At 38.6% G+C, this 18,662-nt stretch overlaps 1 protein-coding gene across 1 annotated transcript in view; it reads right to left on the bottom strand.

Annotated features, from left to right (window-relative positions):
* Nucleotides 1–18,662, bottom strand: part of l3mbtl3 (L3MBTL histone methyl-lysine binding protein 3) — a 155,271-nt gene that overhangs the window by 126,817 nt on the left and 9,792 nt on the right. The window contains exons 2-3 of the mRNA XM_051924217.1: nt 12,868–12,991; nt 1,158–1,269 (exon numbers count right to left, since the gene is read on the bottom strand). Coding sequence (XP_051780177.1) covers nt 1,158–1,269; nt 12,868–12,991 — 236 coding nt within the window. The remainder of the gene's footprint in view (nt 1–1,157; nt 1,270–12,867; nt 12,992–18,662) is intronic.

Here is an 18,662-nt window from a genome sequence, read left to right as displayed (position 1 = left end):
TCTACACATTGCATATACAGTAGGCCCATTTTACACCTAGCGTTATCATGCATTTTCAATGAACCAGTTATGATCAGATCTTGACAACATTAAAAATCAATTTTAACAAATCAGGTCAGAAGAAGACCAATTACTGAAGAGATTGAGAATTGCTGAAGTTATTGAAGTGAAATGATCATTCAGTTACACAAATGTAGATGCAAATGCATTTTCTCATCTGCATACAAAAATCATATGAGTGCTGATTTGAATTCAGTACAGAAATGGTGACACTGAATCTCTGTATAGACACAAGAGATTGTAATGCCAGGTATAAAGGGGGTCTTAAGAGTTCTGAACAATCACTTCATAAAAAACTGCTACAATTGTCTAAAATATACAAAGAATAAATATAAATGAATAGATTATGTTAGACTACACAGGGCTTTTTCTCTCACTAATATCAGTTTTTAGTTTCCTGTAATTTATTAAGAAAGAAAGAAAGAAAGAAAGAAAGAAAGAAAGAAAGAAAGAAAGAAAGAAATATAAGGCTGTCTATCAACAATGACAACATGCATGCAAATGAGATCAGATTTAATATTGAAATACAGTACATGGATTTGCATTGTTACTTTTACTTGTTAAAGAATTACTTTGTAGATACTCATAATTACCTACATGTTACAACAATGAACCACCTCAAAAGATTATTTTAAAATAACTGTGCTTTTTTAATGTAAGAACAAATATCATATTTAAGTAAAATTACTAAAAAAGATACCAAATTATAAATACAAAAGACTTGGTTTCCATTGTATAAGCTGATAATTATTGCTAGTTTTTCATGTAATACTGTCTGAAATGCAAAGACTACCGTAATTAACTGTGTGTTGAGAGCTAAGAATAAGCTAATTCATCTTTGCTCTTTTACTTTTAGTGTCTATTGTATTATGCTTAATGGTGATTAAAAGAGGAAGAGATTGACATAAATATGTGCTAATAAGTCACACCTCTAGTATTACTATAATAATGACATTAATAATAGCTTGTCAATTATATTTTATTTAGCATCCTAGAACCAAAGACCTATAATACCTAATGTCCCATTTTGTATGCTAAGTAATCGAAGAACATTTTAGATGTACCATGCTTAAACAATTATAAAAAGAAGCAGTAACCTTCTTGTGCAGTGGGTACAGACCACGTAGTGGTAGCATGTGCCTTCTTAACATTTTCAACTTCAGCATCATCTGTGATCACCTCCAGAACTCCAAATTCGTTTACTTTGAACTATGTAGGAAATGAAAAAAAATATACAATTATATTAAATAGTCTATCAAGTGGTTTTTAATAAAACAGACAAAATGATCACACTTATGAATCAACTAAATATTACCATATTAATATATGATCATATTAAATTGTTAAAGAAATAACCTATGTTTGTCCAAGTAAGTACCTTTTACTGTGTTATGTTTTTCAAGTGATACATATTTCCTGACACAGAATACCCATATGGACATATCGCTATGAAACATAAAGAGGGTTCATCTTTCAGGTGACTGACTTCACCCTTGTTTCAACAGACAATTTAGTGGATTTTTTTAACATAACTCAATAGGGGGCTAATTCTGTTTTGCATAGCATGATACAGCATTAGGATTAACATGATGTGGAAGAAGGAGCTATGAGAATACCTGACAAGACAAGACTACAAAGGTTTAAGACCTGTGATTTTACTGTTCATTATCACTTTCATAATTTACACATTTTTTAGAAAGAAAGCAATTTGTCACTATTGACAATTATCTCCATATGCATGACAGGACTCGTATATTTAATATTTTCAACTATGATTAAAAAAAAACATACCGTCTACATAAAATTTGTGTTACTGATTAGTAGCATCAGTAGCATTCTTTGTTAGAAAACTATAGCTATCCATGCCTTATTTCCAGAGTTAGTTCTTCAAAAAATAGAACAGTAATGGCACATTTTTGACTTGTAATTCTCCCTACAAAAATTGATTATGGGAACATTCGGTGGCTGTCTAAAGCCAGTGTCTTTCTGAGTGTCTTGATGTTAAACACACATAAGTTTCACCTATTAGTTAATAAGCAATAGGTTTATTCACTTATACTGTTTTAACCACTGTTTTAGTGTGAATTTTTATTTCAAGGAGTGGCAAAAGGAAAAAAATATCAAATGATCAAGTGACTAAAAGCTTTCACAGATCTCATAATTTTAAATGTATTGACAAGGATTTGCTAAAATAGCACAGTACCCTTACATGGTAGCATTATTATAACTTTTACCATCTTTTTATCTATTTACCACCTGACTCATCATTCCTGGATGGAATGCACTACATTTTACTGCAATATTCATAGCAAACATAGATGTATTTTATCACAGAGACATACAGTAACTACACTTGAAGCCCTCTTACAGAAGTTTGCATTTTCTCCAAATCCTCCTGAATGACTCCAAGGGAGCTTCATTCTTTGGACGGTCCAACAACTGTAATTGTTAAAGTGTGACTATGGTAGTGTTTTAGTTTGACATTTCCTGTCTATACTATTCAGGCCTCAACACTTTACATTTAACCATCCAACCACCTAGAATTCTGATGCATCAGAAAAGTCAGTACTATGTTGAACCTCCTCTACAATATCAGTAGAGTAGCTAAGATCATTGTTGAATTCCAATACAATGGCAAGTAATGTTTTTGGACAAGTCCCTGTTAACTCCTTGCAAACTGCTATGCCAAGTCAGTTGGTGAATGGTGATAGACTGCCAAAGATTTTTGAAGTAACTGATGTTATAACTCTGACTGGACCACACAAGGACATCTAGATTCTTTATTTAAGGACGGTGCCAACTATGGTTCTTTTGAAACAAACTTCTTTCAGTTTTCTGGGAAGAGGCTATGATTTCATTAATTCACTGCACTGTTCCCCATACATTTACATGTTGGATTTACTTCACAAACATCAGTTTGTATTCAGGCACAACATGTTTACTTCAAAATAACAAGACCAGAAGGTTTACTCTTTCATTCTTCTAAAACCTTGTGGTCAAATAATAGTTGTGCCCTTTTTCATCCATGGCTTCTTCTTGTAACTCAACCATGAAAGCACTTTTTGAAGTATGCCTTGTAGGTTTCCAAATCATGAACATACACTGATTACCTTAAAACCACCTGCCTAAAATTGTATATGCCCACCCACCTCCTTGTGCTGCCAAAACAGCTCTGAAAAGGCATAGACACCACAAGACCTCTGAAGGTGTCCTGTGGTATCTGGCACCAAAACATTAGCCACAAATCGTTTAAGTCTTGTAAGTGGCGAGATCCTAAATGGTTCAAACTTGTTTTACAACATATCCCACAGATGTTCAACTGGATTGAGATCCAGGGAATATGGGGTCCAAGTCAACAACTTTAACTCTTTGTCATACTCCTCAAACAAATTCCGAACATTTTTTGTAATGTGGCAGGGCACATCATCCTGATGAAAGAGACCATGGCCAACAGGTAATACCATTGCCATGAAGTGGTGTACATGGTCTACAGTAATCTTTAGGAAGGTGGTATGTGTCAAAGTAGCATCCACATGAATGCCAGAACCCAAGGTTTCCAAGCAGAACATTGCCCAGAGCATCAAACTGCCTCTGCCAGCTTGCCTTCTTCCTATAGTGCACCCTGCTGCAATCTCTTACCCAGGTAAACAATGCATACACACTTGGCCATCCTCAAGATCTAAAATAAAACATTATTCATCAGACCAGGCCACCTTCTTCCACTGCTCCATGGCTCAGTTCTGAGGCTCACATCCTCATTGTAGGCACTTTTGGCAGGGGTCAGCATGGGCACTATGACCAATCTGCAGCTACATAGCCCCATATGCACCAACCTGTGATGCACTGTGTGTTCTGATGCCTTTATCTTATGGCCAGCATTAGGTTTTTTTTCAGAAATTTGTGCTATAGTAGCTCTTTTGTAGACAAGCTAGCCTTCGCTTCCCATGCGCATCAATGAGCCATGGGTGCCCATGACCCTGTCGCCAGCTTACCAGTTACCCTTGCTTGGTACTAACCACTGCATATCTGGAAGAAAAAAAAAAACTGCCATTTGGAAATGCAGTCTAGCCATCCCAATTTCCTCTTGTCAAAGTTGCCCGCATCCTTATGCCTTTTTCTGCTACCAACACATTATCTTCAAGAACTGACAGTATACATGTTGCCTAATATATACCACTCCACTAACAGATGCCATTGTAATAGGATAACTAATGTTATTCACTTTAGCTATCAGTGGTTTTAATGATGCAGCTGATCAGTGTAATTTATAATTACACTTCCTTATCTCTTTGAAAATCACAATTGGTTCCCTATAGTTTAAAACTTCACTTTTTAACTCTGTTGTGGATATATTAGAAAATGGGTGGGGTTTACTCTCCAAAATAATTTTAAGTGGATGACCCACTTGTCTTCCATTTACAGGTGGCATACTTGAAACAAATGATATCAATTAACACTGTAACAGTTAATAACCCCCTCCTTTAACCGCCACCTTATCGTGGTGGAGGGGTTTGTGTGTCCCAATGATCCTAGGAGCTCTGTTGTCCGGGGCTTTATGCCCCTGGTAGGGCCACCCAAGGCAAACTGGTCCTAGGTGAGGGATGAGACAAAGAGCGGTTAAACAAACCTTCTATGATGAATGAAAACTTCGGACGCGGGTCACCAGGGCCCCCTCTGGAGCCAGGCCTGGAGGTGGGGCTCGATGGCGAGCGCCTGGTGGCCGGCCTGCACCCATGGGGCTCGGCCGGGCACAGCCCGAAGAGGCAACGTGGGTCCCCTTTCCCATGGGCTCACCACCTATGAGAGGGGCCAAGGAGGTCTGGTGCAGTGTGAGTTGGGTGGTGGCCGAAGGCGGGGACCTTGGCGGTCCGATCCTCGGCTACAGAAGCTGGCTCTTGGGACGTGGAATGTCACCTCTCTGAAGGGGAAGGAGCCTGAGCTAGTGCGCGAGGTTGAGAGGTTCCGGCTAGATATAGTCGGACTCACCTCGACGTACAGCTTGGACTCTGGAACCAATCTCCTTGAGAGGGGCTGCACTCTCTACCACTCTGGAGGCGCCAAGCAGGTGTGGGTATACTTATTGCCTCCCGACTTGGAGCCTGTTCATTGGGATTTACCCCGGTAGACGAGAGGGTAGCCTCCCTCCGCCTTCGGGTGGGGGGACGGGTCCTAACTATTGTTTGTGCGTATGCACCGAACAGCAGTTCGGAGTACCCACCCTTTTTGGAGTCCCTGGAGGGGGTGCTAGAGGGCATACCTTCTGGGGACTCCCTCGTTCTGCTGGGAGACTTCAATGCTCACGTGGGCAATGACAGTGAGACCTGGAAGGGCATGATTGGGAGGAATGGCCCCCCCGATCTGAACCCGAGTGGTGTTTTGTTATTGGACTTCTGTGCTCGTCACGGATTGTCCATAATGAACATCATGTTCAAGCATAGGGGTGTTCATATGTGCACTTGGCACCAGGACACCCTAGGCCTCAGTTTGATGATCGACTTTGTGGCCGTGTCATCAGACTTGCGGCCACATGTCTTGGACACTCAGGTGAAGAGAGGGGCGGAGCTGTCAACTGATCACCACCTGGTGGTGAGTTGGCTTCGATGGTGGGGAAGGATGCCGGTCAGGCCTGGTAGGCCCAAACGTGTTGTGAGGGTCTGCTGGGAACGTCTGGCAGAGCCCCATCAGAAGTAGCTTCAACTCCCACCTCCGGCAGAACTTCGACCACATCCCGAGGGAGGTGGGAGACATTGAGTCCGAATGGGCCATGTTCCGTGCCTCTATTGTTGATGCAGCTGACCGGAGCTGTGGCCGTAAGGTGGTCGGTGCCTGTCGTGGCGGCAATCCCCGAACCCGTTGGTGGACACCGGCGGTGAGGGATGCCGTCAAGCTGAAGAAGGAGTCCTACAGGACCCTTTTGTCCTGTGGGATTCTGGAGGCAGCTGATAGGTACCGGCAGGCCAAGCGGAATGCGGCTTTGCTGGTTGTTGAGGCAAAAACTCGGGCGTGGGAGGGGTTTGGGGAGACCATGGAGAACGACTTTCGGACGGCTTCGAGGAGATTCTGGTCCACTGTCCGGCGTCTCAGGAAGGGGAAGCAGTGCAGTGTCAACACTGTATATGGTGGTGATGGTGCGCTGCTGACCTCGACTCGGGACCTCCTCAATCCCACTAACATGCCTTCCAATGAGGAAGCAGAGCCTGGGGACTCAGAGGTGGGCTCCCCCATCTCTGGAACTGAGGTCACCGAGGTGGTCAAAAAACTCCTTGGTGGCAGGGCCCCGGGGGTGGATGAGATACGGACGGAGTTCCTCAAAGCTCTGGATGTTGTAGGACTGTCTTGGTTGACACGCCTCTGCAACATCGCATGGACATCAGGGACAGTGCCTCTGGATTGGCAGACCGGGGTGGTGGTCCCCCTCTTTAAGAAAGGGGACTGGAGGGTGTGTTCCAACTACAGTGGGATCACACTCCTCAGCCTCCCTGGAAAAGTCTATTTGGGGGTCCTGGAGAGGAAGGTCCGTCGGATAGTCGAGCCTCGGATTCAGGAGGAACAATGTGGTTTTCGTCCTGGTCGCGGAACAGTGGACCAGCTCTACACCCTTAGCAGGGTCCTGGAGGGTGCATGGGAGTTTACCCAACCAGTCTACATGTGTTTTGTGGACTTGGAAAAGGCATTCGACCGTGTCCCTCTGGGAATCCTGTGGGGGGTACTCCGAGAGTATGGGGTACCGGACCCCTGATAAGGGCTGTTCGGTCCCTGTACGATCGGTGCCAGAGCTTGGTCCGCATTGCCGGCAGTAAGTCGAACCCGTTTCCAGTGAGAGTGTATCGGACCTCCTGATAAGGGCTGTTCGGTCCCCTGTATGCTCGGTGCCAGAGCTTGGTCCGCATTGCCGGCAGTAAGTCGAACCCGTTTCCAGTGAGAGTTGGACTCCGCCAGGGCTGCCCTTTGTCACCGATTCTGTTCATAGCTTTTATGGACAGAATTTCAAGGCACAGCCAGGGCGTTGAGGGGGTCCGGTTTGGTGGACTCAGGATTGGGTCACTGCTTTTTGCAGATGATGTTGTCCTGTTTGCTTCATCAGGCCGTGATCTTCAGCTCTCTCTAGATCGGTTCGCAGCCGAGTGTGAAGCGGCTGGGATGGGAATCAGCACCTCCAAATCCGAGACCATGGTCCTCAGTCGAAAAAGGGTGGAGTGCCCTCTCAGGGTTGGTAGCGAGATTCTGCCCCAAGTGGAGGAGTTCAAGTATCTCGGGGTCTTGTTCACGAGTGAGGGAAGAATGGAGCGTGAGATCGACAGGCGGATCGGTGTGGCATCCGCAGTAATGCAGGCTCTGCATCAGTCTGTCGTGGTGAAAAAGGAGCTGAGCCGCAAGGCGAAGCTCTCAATTTACCAGTCGATCTATGTTCCTACCCTCACCTATGGGCATGAGCTATGGGTAGTGACCGAAAGAACGAGATTGCGAATACAAGCGGCTGAAATGAGTTTCCTCCGCAGGGTGTCTGGGCTTTCCCTTAAAGATAGGGTGAGAAGCTCAGTCATCCGGGAGGGGCTCAGAGTAGAGCCGCTGCTCCTCCGCATCGAGAGGAGTCAGATGAGGTGGCTTGGGCATCTGATCAGGATGCCTCCTGGACGCCTCCCTGGTGAGGTGTTCCGGGCACGTCTAACCGGGAGGAGGCCCCGGGGAAGACCTAGGACACACTGGAGGGACTATGTCTCTCGGCTGGCCTGGGAATGCCTTGGGATTCTCCCGGAAGAGCTAGAAGAAGTGGCCGGGGAGAGGTAAGTCTGGGCATCTCTGCTCAAGCTGCTGCCTCCGCGACCCGACCTCGGATAAGCGGAAGAGGGAGGATGGATGGATGGACAGTTAATAACAGTAACAGTATAATATATAGTACATATATGTACTCATTGCATGAGTAGCTTCAGAAATAAACACTTTTCAAATCAGACTTGCTGACTTTTAGCCACTGCTGAGAGATAGAACATTAACATGGATTAGTTGAGCAAGAGAATAATGGGGTGGATGAATATAAATACATTAATGATTCACTTATGAAGTCTGTATTACCTTTTGATTACTTTTTTTGAAGATTAATGAAAGAATGCTATACAAAGAGAATTTTCAATATTTATCCAAATACAATACTAAATATACATAAATCTACCTATTTTCTAAACCTACTTAATCCAGGATTACAGCCACAAATATTCAAAGGAAATGAATCCTTCACCATGTATAACTAGTAAGAGCTACATTAAATGCTCTCTTCTTAAACAGACCACTGCCAATTTTATACACAGGAAGTACAAATTTGCAAACCCTTCTTTCCAAAATTATCAAAGTCCAGACAAGCCTGCAAGGTATAGTCACAGTAGTGCAACTTTCAGCTCTGAATACAGTTTTATTCTCACTACAATTTATATTTTAAGATTAAAAAAAAATCATATTTTTCCTGTGCATAAACATAAATTTTTCTATTTCCAACAAGATAATACACTCATGATGAAAAAATACATTCACATAACATGATACTGCCATCACCAAGGAAAATGGGTATCAAAACAAACATGTCCATGCCACTGTCTTACAGATTACCTTACCTCGGAAGATGCTGAATGAACATGCTATGCTAGTCTTGTACAAGATTAAAAACATTTAATTTGTAATAGTTTTAAGAGTCAGTTCATTTTGATACTGTATGCAGTGTGAATTTTCAACCGACTAAAAGTTACTCATTCAGCAATTTTAGATTACTGTGCTAATGTCAACTTTTGGGTTTTATGCACACTTTGTGGAAATCTGCTTTCTGGTAAAAGATATGTTAGAAAGACATGGGAGACTGACTACATCAACAGAGATATAATGACATTCACTGGTACTGAACAGAATACTGACACAAGAGGTCAGATAAATTATTCTGAATATTTTTCCTCAGGTGCCTAGATCAGTAATAAGCTGAAAAGGAATATCCTATCATTGCCCAAATACCTACCTTTTAGTGAGATAAAAAAGGAAGCCAGAAAATACACAGAATGAATTATTTGCCGAGTTGCAGTACCAATGCTCATAATATAACAGAACTTTTTCCTAAAATTTCACCAGTATGTATGCAGCATTTTAAACATTACTGTCAAAAACTCACTGTCGGTTTTTCAAGTAGTATTTTTAATAATGCGCTTTTCCTCGTTACTCTCCAATACAGGAAAGCCTTCATGCACCCCCATTTTCAATAAGTAAGTAATTTGGTGAACTGTTATGTACAATTTTCAAGTATTATTGAAACAAATTAAGAGATACAATATTACTGAATACTAGTAGAACAGAGAATGTTTAAAATGTATTTGCATTACAGTATGTTATAAAAGACACAGAGGAACTATAGCATATTTCGAACAAATTTACTTTTCCTTTTCAAGCTACACAGAGTCCATTTATTGTATTCAACAATAATGGTTTTCTCTTCCATCCATGATAGGCTAATCTGCATAATTAGAAATGTCCCTCTAATTCAAAACCTGGCTTATTCCCAAGGCATTTTCATCACTGTCACTGCTCTTTTCACCTTGAGCCGTGGAGAGCCTCATGGAAGAAGTTCTGGGAAGTACGTCCTGCAATGTGTGATTTTCTATAACACTGATGGTATAAAATTGTGTATACAACCAGACCAGCCATATACCAGCCTCTTTCACAAATTTAAACTATCCTAAGGATTAACAGGTAAATAATAATGACATATGTAACTAAAAATTAATCATCCTAGAAAACTCATCTGTGATTTTTTTTTATAATCATTTGTCTTAAAAAATTAATAATAGGAAATATGAGATGAATAATAACCATAATGGAAAATCAACACAGTCCACTCCATCCCTCCTGAAGCCAAAGGGCAAAAGCTATAAAGCAACCAGACTTTTATAAATTAAAGGTAAAAGAAGCCACAAAAATACTGTGCCACTAGAAAAAGAGAGTTATAAAAATGCTGTCATTATGGGGATGCTACAAAATGTTAACAGATTAGTTGTAGTCCAGTTCTCGATTGATTTCCTAGATACACCATCAATATGTGATACAGAGAATTTCAGTATTCTCTTCTTTTGGACAAGAATTTGAGTTGCCCAAAAGAAATTCTTCCTATTTAGCTGAAAAAAAAACACTTGGTTTAAAGGTCTGCACAGTAATGAATAAAATAGACTAAACAATTTATAGAGTGGAGAATAGCAAGGAAAACTGGTTATCAAATTTGTGGATGTGTAATTATACAGTGCAGTCAAGTGTTTCTCAACCAGTGGAACCTGGGGTGCCTCCTGTGGGTCGTGAGTTGCTACTCTTTATAATGGTAGAGGTTTGCCAATTTGATTGCACTCGATACACCAAACCCCCTTACCCCCCAACCCAATCAAGCTCAATTCACAGAATGGTACCCTGCCTTCCCTTGCTGGGTCGTGAAGAAACTGTAAGTGCCAAACAGGATCTGACATCCAGGCTGGGATGAGTATGGGGGCCTTAACAGAATGAAATGACAAGATAAGGGAGCATTGGGGAAAGCTTCTAATTTTGTGTATTTTTACCCCCCATCAACTAGATGGCAGCATCCCATGACCGCAATAACCATGTAGAATCCTTTGGGCATGATAGGAGTTGTAGTGATCATGGTCACCACTATTGGGTCCAATGTGTGCCGCCAGGGGGTGCTATAGAGATTCACAATCCCTACTTTTTGGGACTTGACACTTAGGTCTAACCCAGAAGTGCTTCCTTCAGGCTATACCCTGGCACCAGAAATATTCCCGGGCCGGACATATAAGAAAGCCATCTAGCCTCCTCCGAGGAGTCAGAATCAAGAGCAAGGCAGGCAACACTCATTGGAGGGAGGTGGATGGAGAGAGAAAAGTGATGGAAAGAAGAAAGAAAAATATTGTTTCTATTCATGCCTATATAACCTTGAAAAAACCCTTGAGAGGTATTTTTATAATAAAAGCCACTATTTTGAACTTGTGACTGTCTGTGTGTCAGTTGTATCCAGGGTTTGGGGCTCAGTGGTACCCCTATCTGTCACGACGCCAAAGAAGTTGAAAAATACAGATATAGTGCACACTCAGGGATAGGATATCAAAGTCAAATAAAATGAAAATATATATGCATAATAGATACAGTATATATAAACAGCATGGCATTAATTTTACGTGGACCACTGAAACATCCTATGCAAGCAGTAAGCCTTAAAAAGCTCTGACTAATTAATTAAATAAAAGTCTTCTCCATGCACACTTTTCATGACATGAATTTCAAATAATGTTAAATGCAGTGTCAGATGTGCAGCAACTATAGGCAAATATAGTAGGCGACACCCAGGAACTTAATGCCTCTAGCTACTGGTATGTGTGAACATGAGCAAAGTATGTCCTGGTCATTAATGTAATTTTATGACCCACTTAATCCAGACCAGGGTCACATTGGGCTAGATAGCAACCCCAAGATAGCACAAGGCAGGAATAAACCCTGGACAGGGTAGCAAGCATGCAAAATATTGAAATTGTCCTAAATGCTACTATAACTAGCTGAAAGGTTTCTATAGCAAATAAATGTACTGTATATAGTAAAGTCTGCTATGTGAAAATGTGTTAAAATTTCAGAGAGCTACTCTTCATTCTACACAAGAAAAAACAGCAAAGAAACCACTGTGTTCAGATGATCATGAAGTGAAATCCTTAATAACCCTTTTAGTATCTCATCTAGAAATTTGTATGTTTTTCCATTGGAGTTAATTATACAAAAAAATGTTTATCTCAGACTTTTTTAAAGAAACCACATGCACTACTTAATCAGTCACTAAATTATTCCTTTGGTCATAAAAAAAAATATTTTTGACTTTTTTGGTCAACTTCTGATACTACACCTCTGCCTTCTTACTTAGGATAATAATATGTAAAAAAAATGACAACATAAAAAATGACCATTTCCTCTTGGTGTGTCTAAAAAAATAATTTCTCTATCCATTTTCCAAACCTGCTTATCCTGAGCAGAGATGTGGGGAAGCTGGACCCCAAACCAGCAAGCATTAGCTGCAAAGCAGAAACAACCCCTATAAAGGGTACCAGTATACTGCAGGATAAATACACTTGCATACAAAAACACACTTCAAATTCTACACAATTCCTGGGATTATTAAACCTGAGAATTGTTCCTTTCTATCCGGATAATTTCTGCTAGTGTTGTTAAAAGTTAATGTTAACAAATGTTGAACAACCGCTTGAATATGACTTTTAAAAATCTTCTGTAATTTCATTAAATGTCATTTTAAAATACTGAACTACCACTGAGGCATCCATGCAAGCCATTTGTAACTGCAAGTGTCCTCGGGCTTTTTCCAGGAAAATTTTTTGTACAGACGATCATATTAATAAAATTGTGCAATTTCAATTGGGCAGGTGATAGTCCAATGGTCCTAGCATGTATAGAATACAATGGAAGCTCCAAGTAGCCATTAAATGACAAACACATAATTACAAAGCCACATTTAAAACTACTATAATGTTTTCTTGTATATTTTATTCCTGGGTTTTCCATACAAAATCAAAGGCAATACACTATACATTAAAATGCTACGATAATTTATAGTAAATGCTGCAGAATTCAGGATTAAACAAAATAATATTTATATTCATATTGTAACCCAACTGTTCCAACTTTGCATTTTATGTCTTTCCCTATATATTATGCAGCTCAAGAAAAGACTTCTCTCTACCCTATATTGCTAAATAGGCGCTTAGCTCAAGTTAGATGTTTTGTTCACACTCTTACCTTTAACTCACTACCTGGTAATGTCCCAATACCATCCTTCCAGTCCATAGCATTATAAACATCAAAGTCTTGTGATGTTTCACTTAGGGCTGCATCTTCCATTCTTCCTCCAAATACTGCAGATCTGTGCAATATATAAATAAATTATTCACATAAAAAGACAAAAAAAATCTATTCAATCAATATAACTCATCATAAAATGCATCCATCCATTCACTTACTTCCCGAATCAGTAATATTTGTCACTCTTTTTTGACACTCCTTTCATGATGCCAAAGAAACCAAATTTCATAATCAAAGGAGCATACATTTACAAAGCACATCTAGCTAGCCTAAAGTTCCTTTTATTTTTGCATTTCTTGTCAGAAATCCCATTCCCAGTGTTATGTCAGTCTGCCTGTGTGAATTTATGAGTGTGTATGAAATTTATAGATCATCAATGAAATGCTATTACCCTAATTACTTCAAATATATTTGACTCTACTGATATGATTTCCCTTTTCTACTAGAACTGACACTGACAAAAAATGTTTCAAATGCTGCTAGCAAATAAAAATGAAGCATTTCTTTGATATTTTGAATGGTTTTCCAATCTGTTGTCATTTTATATTTACCACAGAGTAGAAAAAAAATGAAAGAAGTCCAAATTAAACATACCTATACTTTTTGGAAATATTTTACCTGTTCCCTCACATGTGAATGCCTCATCCACTTTCAGACATTTTTAAGTTCATAAAGTGTTTGCAAATAAGTACCTGCACGCTTTGATAACTATGGTGTGTTTTACCTCAGTAAAATGCTAGGTTGTTAACAGCTATAGGAAGAAGGGATTAAAGTCAATGAGAGAATGATAGAAACAATGTAGAGAAAAAAGAAACAGGATGAGATTTACTATGCTTTCATACAAAGTAATGCTATGCTATGTGATGACAAATTCACCATTTAACTGTACTCTACGCATGAATACCACTGCTCTACTGCTATTAATATTCCTATATGAAGTCCTGAACCCAGCTGATATGTGCAAAAGTAGCTTCAGTTATATAATGACTTACGGCCTGTTTTTATTTTCAGTTCAAAACTGTTAAAGCCACCTTTACTAGTACAGAAAATTTCTAAGAATATGAGGGTATGATCATAAAAGTATAACATTAGAGAAATCAAAGGATATTACTTACACTATACAGCACAGACCCATTAACAGACAGGACTGCTTAAAACAAAACAAAACCATGAACCCTACCTTTAAATATTTTGTTCATACTTATCCTTAATGAGTACAAGTTGTGTCACAAGAGAAGTCTCCAAGTTAAAGTGCTTCTTACATGTTAACCACTGTTTGTATGCAAAGTTTACCAGTAATACAGTATATGTATGAGGTGTAACAGCATATCCTGATGTTCATGGAAAGAAGGCTGTGAAACTGGATGGGCACACAGCCGTTTAAAGCTGTAAGCACAAAAGAAGGGTGATAATATGGATAAATAACATGTACGCTTACATGCTTCTACACATACATGTAACCTGAATGTTTAAATGTTTCTTATACAAATACCTATATGTTTACGTAACTCTTTATTGATTTAAATAACATATTTGTATAGAAAATTTTTCCTTATTCACGGTATATTGAGTAACACTCTGCCTTCACTTTAAATTAGTTTTCTTTGCTTTTCTGTATTAAGAACTTAAACATTTGGTCTCACCGTTGCTCTAGACCAAGTAGCATATGCTTGACCATGTGTAAAAAATGTTTGCAAAGTGATGGAGATGGAGGAAATAGCATACATGCTTGCATGTAAAAATGTAGCATGAAAATGAATGCTGTAATCTGGTAGCCAAAGGGGGTAACACATGTCGCATAAACCACATGTCCAAATATCCACTATCCATTTGTATCCTACAACGAGCAAAATATGTGCATATTTTACTAAAATATTATTAATACTTCAAAAAAACTCAGCATACAGTACAAACAGGGAAGGCATATTCCCATATTATGAATTTAACCTGAAGGCACCATAAAGTTTCTTCAAAGGGAGAGGCAGATCTTCACAATCCCATAATACTGTCCTTTTGAATTGCCTTTCCAGTTTATATTGTACACTTTGTTGTGTAAATTCTCCAAGAAAACATGAAATTACATTTTTTTCTCACCCACTACTAATGCAAAGTGACATATGAGGTAAGTAACATAAACAAAAAAAAACATTTTTGGGTGGTGTATTCCTTTAGAATTTGTACTTTTTACGCTGGTTTCCCATACTGGAGCTTGTAATGTGTGCGTTTATTACTATCTACATATTCACTGCACTTCATTTCCAGATTTTCCATAGCTTATGCTATAGACTGCTTGTGAATGCACGCGTGAGACTCAAATCTGTCAAATCTAAAGTGTTATCCATGAGCCATACACAGATGTAAGAATTGTAAATTATCTGGCTCAAGCTGGGTTTATACAGAGGGTAATTAAGGACGAACTGCTATCCCTACGATTCACACAGAGACTTCTAGAGCATTTTCTAACTTTAATATGTTTTATTTACAATTATATAACTGGAGGATAGTACCCTGTGTTTAAAAAAAATGACTGCAATTGGTTACATAAATTGTAATTATTGGTGTAACACACATCTGGCACTGCAATCAACTTTACATGGTATCTTTTCACCATGATATCCAACAGTCCCCAGTTGTAAAGATGTATTATGTCAGATAACCAGTTCAGTTTCTGAAATAACACCTGCTAGCACTTTTTAAATGTTGTGCCAATCTCAAGTTTGCTTTTGACAGTTTCAACACTTTGTCATTCTGCCTCTTTACTTTGCTTGAAAATAGATTCAGATAAGCCATCCTACCTTCAGAAAACAGCAACTAAAACCCAAATGTGAGCATCCCTTTTTACAAAACATAGTGAAATACATAAGAAAGAGGAGGACATTAAATAGTGGATATAGTAATTTTGTCACAGCAATACCTGATTCACAATCTTATGTATAGTAATTCTATATCAAGACTACAATATATTTAGCTTATATCGAAATATAAATTTCTAATACTATTTATAAAATTCTAACTTGTCTTCATTTCATAGGATGGTCAGTAACTATTTTTAGAAATATGTATCTTCAAACCATTTTTTTAGTTTATTTATGAATAACAGGTATTATTCCATGTTTATTTTCCATCAAGTGAGAATTTTATTAGTAGTCAGCCTGAGTAAATAACCAATCAACATTTAAAACTATTCAAATTTCAATAATTGTAACATGTGCCTGTCTTGGGAACATCAGGTACAAAACACATACCAATTCTGCACAAGACTCTATTCCATCATTGGGGCATACTCACTTACCAACATGAACCAATTTAACAGCCAATTAATGTAACCTGCAAATATTTGAGATGTGGAAGGAAACCCATTCATACTTTGAAGTGAGTAAATGAGACCTGAATCCAAGACTCTGGACCTGTGAGGTAGCGGTGCCATGTCACTCCCAACAGTACAAACCAGTAGTAAGGACATTTGAAGAAAAAAATAAATTAATTAAAAAAGCTTACATTAATGGTTCTATTAATAAAACCATTTTGGAAATGTTTAAAATGTTCTCATAAAACCAGTTTTCATTTGTGTCCCTATATTCTTTTTGAAAGATGTATGCAATAGTAAAAGCTTCAGAATAATAAACATTTCATCATATCACTTCTTTATTGCTGCTTAAAGGTGCAGCAGGCAGATCCTTCAGTCTTTTTTCATAGCTTATCCCATCTAGTGTAGTGTAGTGGCTAAGGCTTTGGACTTCAAACCCTGAGGTTCAGGGTTCAAATTCTGCTGACACTGTGTGACCATGAGCAACTCACTTCGCCTTCTTGTGTTCCAATTGGAAAAACAAACAAAATACAACTAATTGATCTCAAATGTTGTTAAGTTGCCTTGGATAATCAGCCAAAAAAGTAAATAAATATTTCTTTAAGTATTAGCTGCATTCTAGCCATTGCCTTTATGCTTGCTTTAGTTTATTGTGCACAGAAACTGTAATGTGTCTTTTCAAATGCAGCCTAACCATATCCTCCCTTGACTTGTACATCATGCATTGCCCTGTATATACCCATAATCATGTCAGCCTTGTAATAGACCCTCTATACGGTAAAGTGGTGGAAATAATGACCCCATCAGAAAGAGCATTCATTCTAGTCACAAAGCCAGGTATTATTTTGTTGAATCTAGTATTAATACTTCCATCATATAAAACTTTACATTTAACTTTATTTTTGACATATCGCCACAAATCTGAATCCCGACACAGTCCAATGATAGAGTTTTAGGTGACTTGGTGGTCATCAAATTGCGTATTATAGTCATTCACTATTAGACAACATAGATTTCAATACTGTACAGCTCATAAGAAGAAATCAGATAAGAAATAACAGCCAGGTGAATCAGGTGCAAGACAGGAAGCAAGCCTAACCAGAGAAGATAATGCATCCACTGAATAATAAACTTACCCAAGGGTACCGGGTTAAAATCAGTACAAGCACTGGGGACCATGGGAGATTCCACGTGGACAGTGACAAAGTCAGGATTTACACCCAAAAGTCAAAAGATCTACATCTTGCAGCATTAACTACTGGGTCATCATACCCTCCCATGTTCGTTATTTTTTTATTCATTCTTACAGCATAAATTTAAAGATCTGCACTTCTCACAATGATAGGAAACTACTTTTAAACAATTGGCCAATTGTAAAAAGGATTCTCTAAAAATTAGCTATTGTATTCTTTACATAAGTTAATTGTGCAATCCAAGTTCTGAATTCCTGTAGCTTGTAATGTGATTATTATTCTCTTATCAAATTTTCTAACCAAACCTTTCCAAGCCTTAAAGTGTTTAGACATCATATGATCCAATGCTACAGAATATTTCTGTGGCTTGATCAAAAAATATTGCAAAAAAGGACTCCATTGTTTAAGCTTGTAGTGTCAGTTGTCACACACAAACAAGAGAGATGCTTTCTTACATTATAAACATCCATTAACATTTGTCATGCACAAAGGGCTGGGACTGCAACAAGCTTCAGCATCCTTCTTTACTAACATGCCTTTCATAGCTACTTTCACTGATCCATTTAATGGGTTATGTCAACAGACACTGAAATATTAAGTCAGTCCAATTCCTGTTTTATAAGGATGGTAAAATTCAAGTCATTAAAAACCTCTGCAGTTTGTGGTGACTTTTACAAAACCAAAATTATGGGCTTGAATATAAAATCACTAGCACTGAGCAAACATTGCCCACAAATAGTGAATTGATACTTCATATGCTATTTTAATCAATCTGGTATTTCATTCTCAAACATCTGTGATCTGAACAGACCCTATAGATACTGTAAAAATAAAACAGTTTAAAGAAAAATATATCATCTTTGACTCCTTCTTACTGTTAAAAAATGTAAACATTTTAGGGCTGACGTTTGTAATATTAAGATTTTTCAAATCATGTCTTTTGGTCACTCTTATTTTTCTTTTTAACTATTGACCTTAAGCATTTATAAGCATTGTCATTTAAATATGTCTAAGTACAGAAGTTTCCAATCTGAGTCCTTGTGGGCGCTGGTAGCCATGGGAATTTGCTGCAAACAATTTTTATTTCCTAACAATATTTATAGTACTACAGAATTTGCTTTTCTGAGGACATCATCCAAATGAGGAGCAGATAATATTTGTTAGTGCTTCACAGTTCACACTTTCTTTCTTTCTAAAATTTTCCTAAAACAAATACTTTATGATGAACACAG

Source organism: Erpetoichthys calabaricus, chromosome 3 (assembly GCF_900747795.2).
Source record: "Erpetoichthys calabaricus chromosome 3, fErpCal1.3, whole genome shotgun sequence".
Classification (NCBI taxonomy): domain Eukaryota; kingdom Metazoa; phylum Chordata; class Cladistia; order Polypteriformes; family Polypteridae; genus Erpetoichthys; species Erpetoichthys calabaricus.
This window is presented reverse-complemented; position numbering and strand designations above follow the sequence as displayed.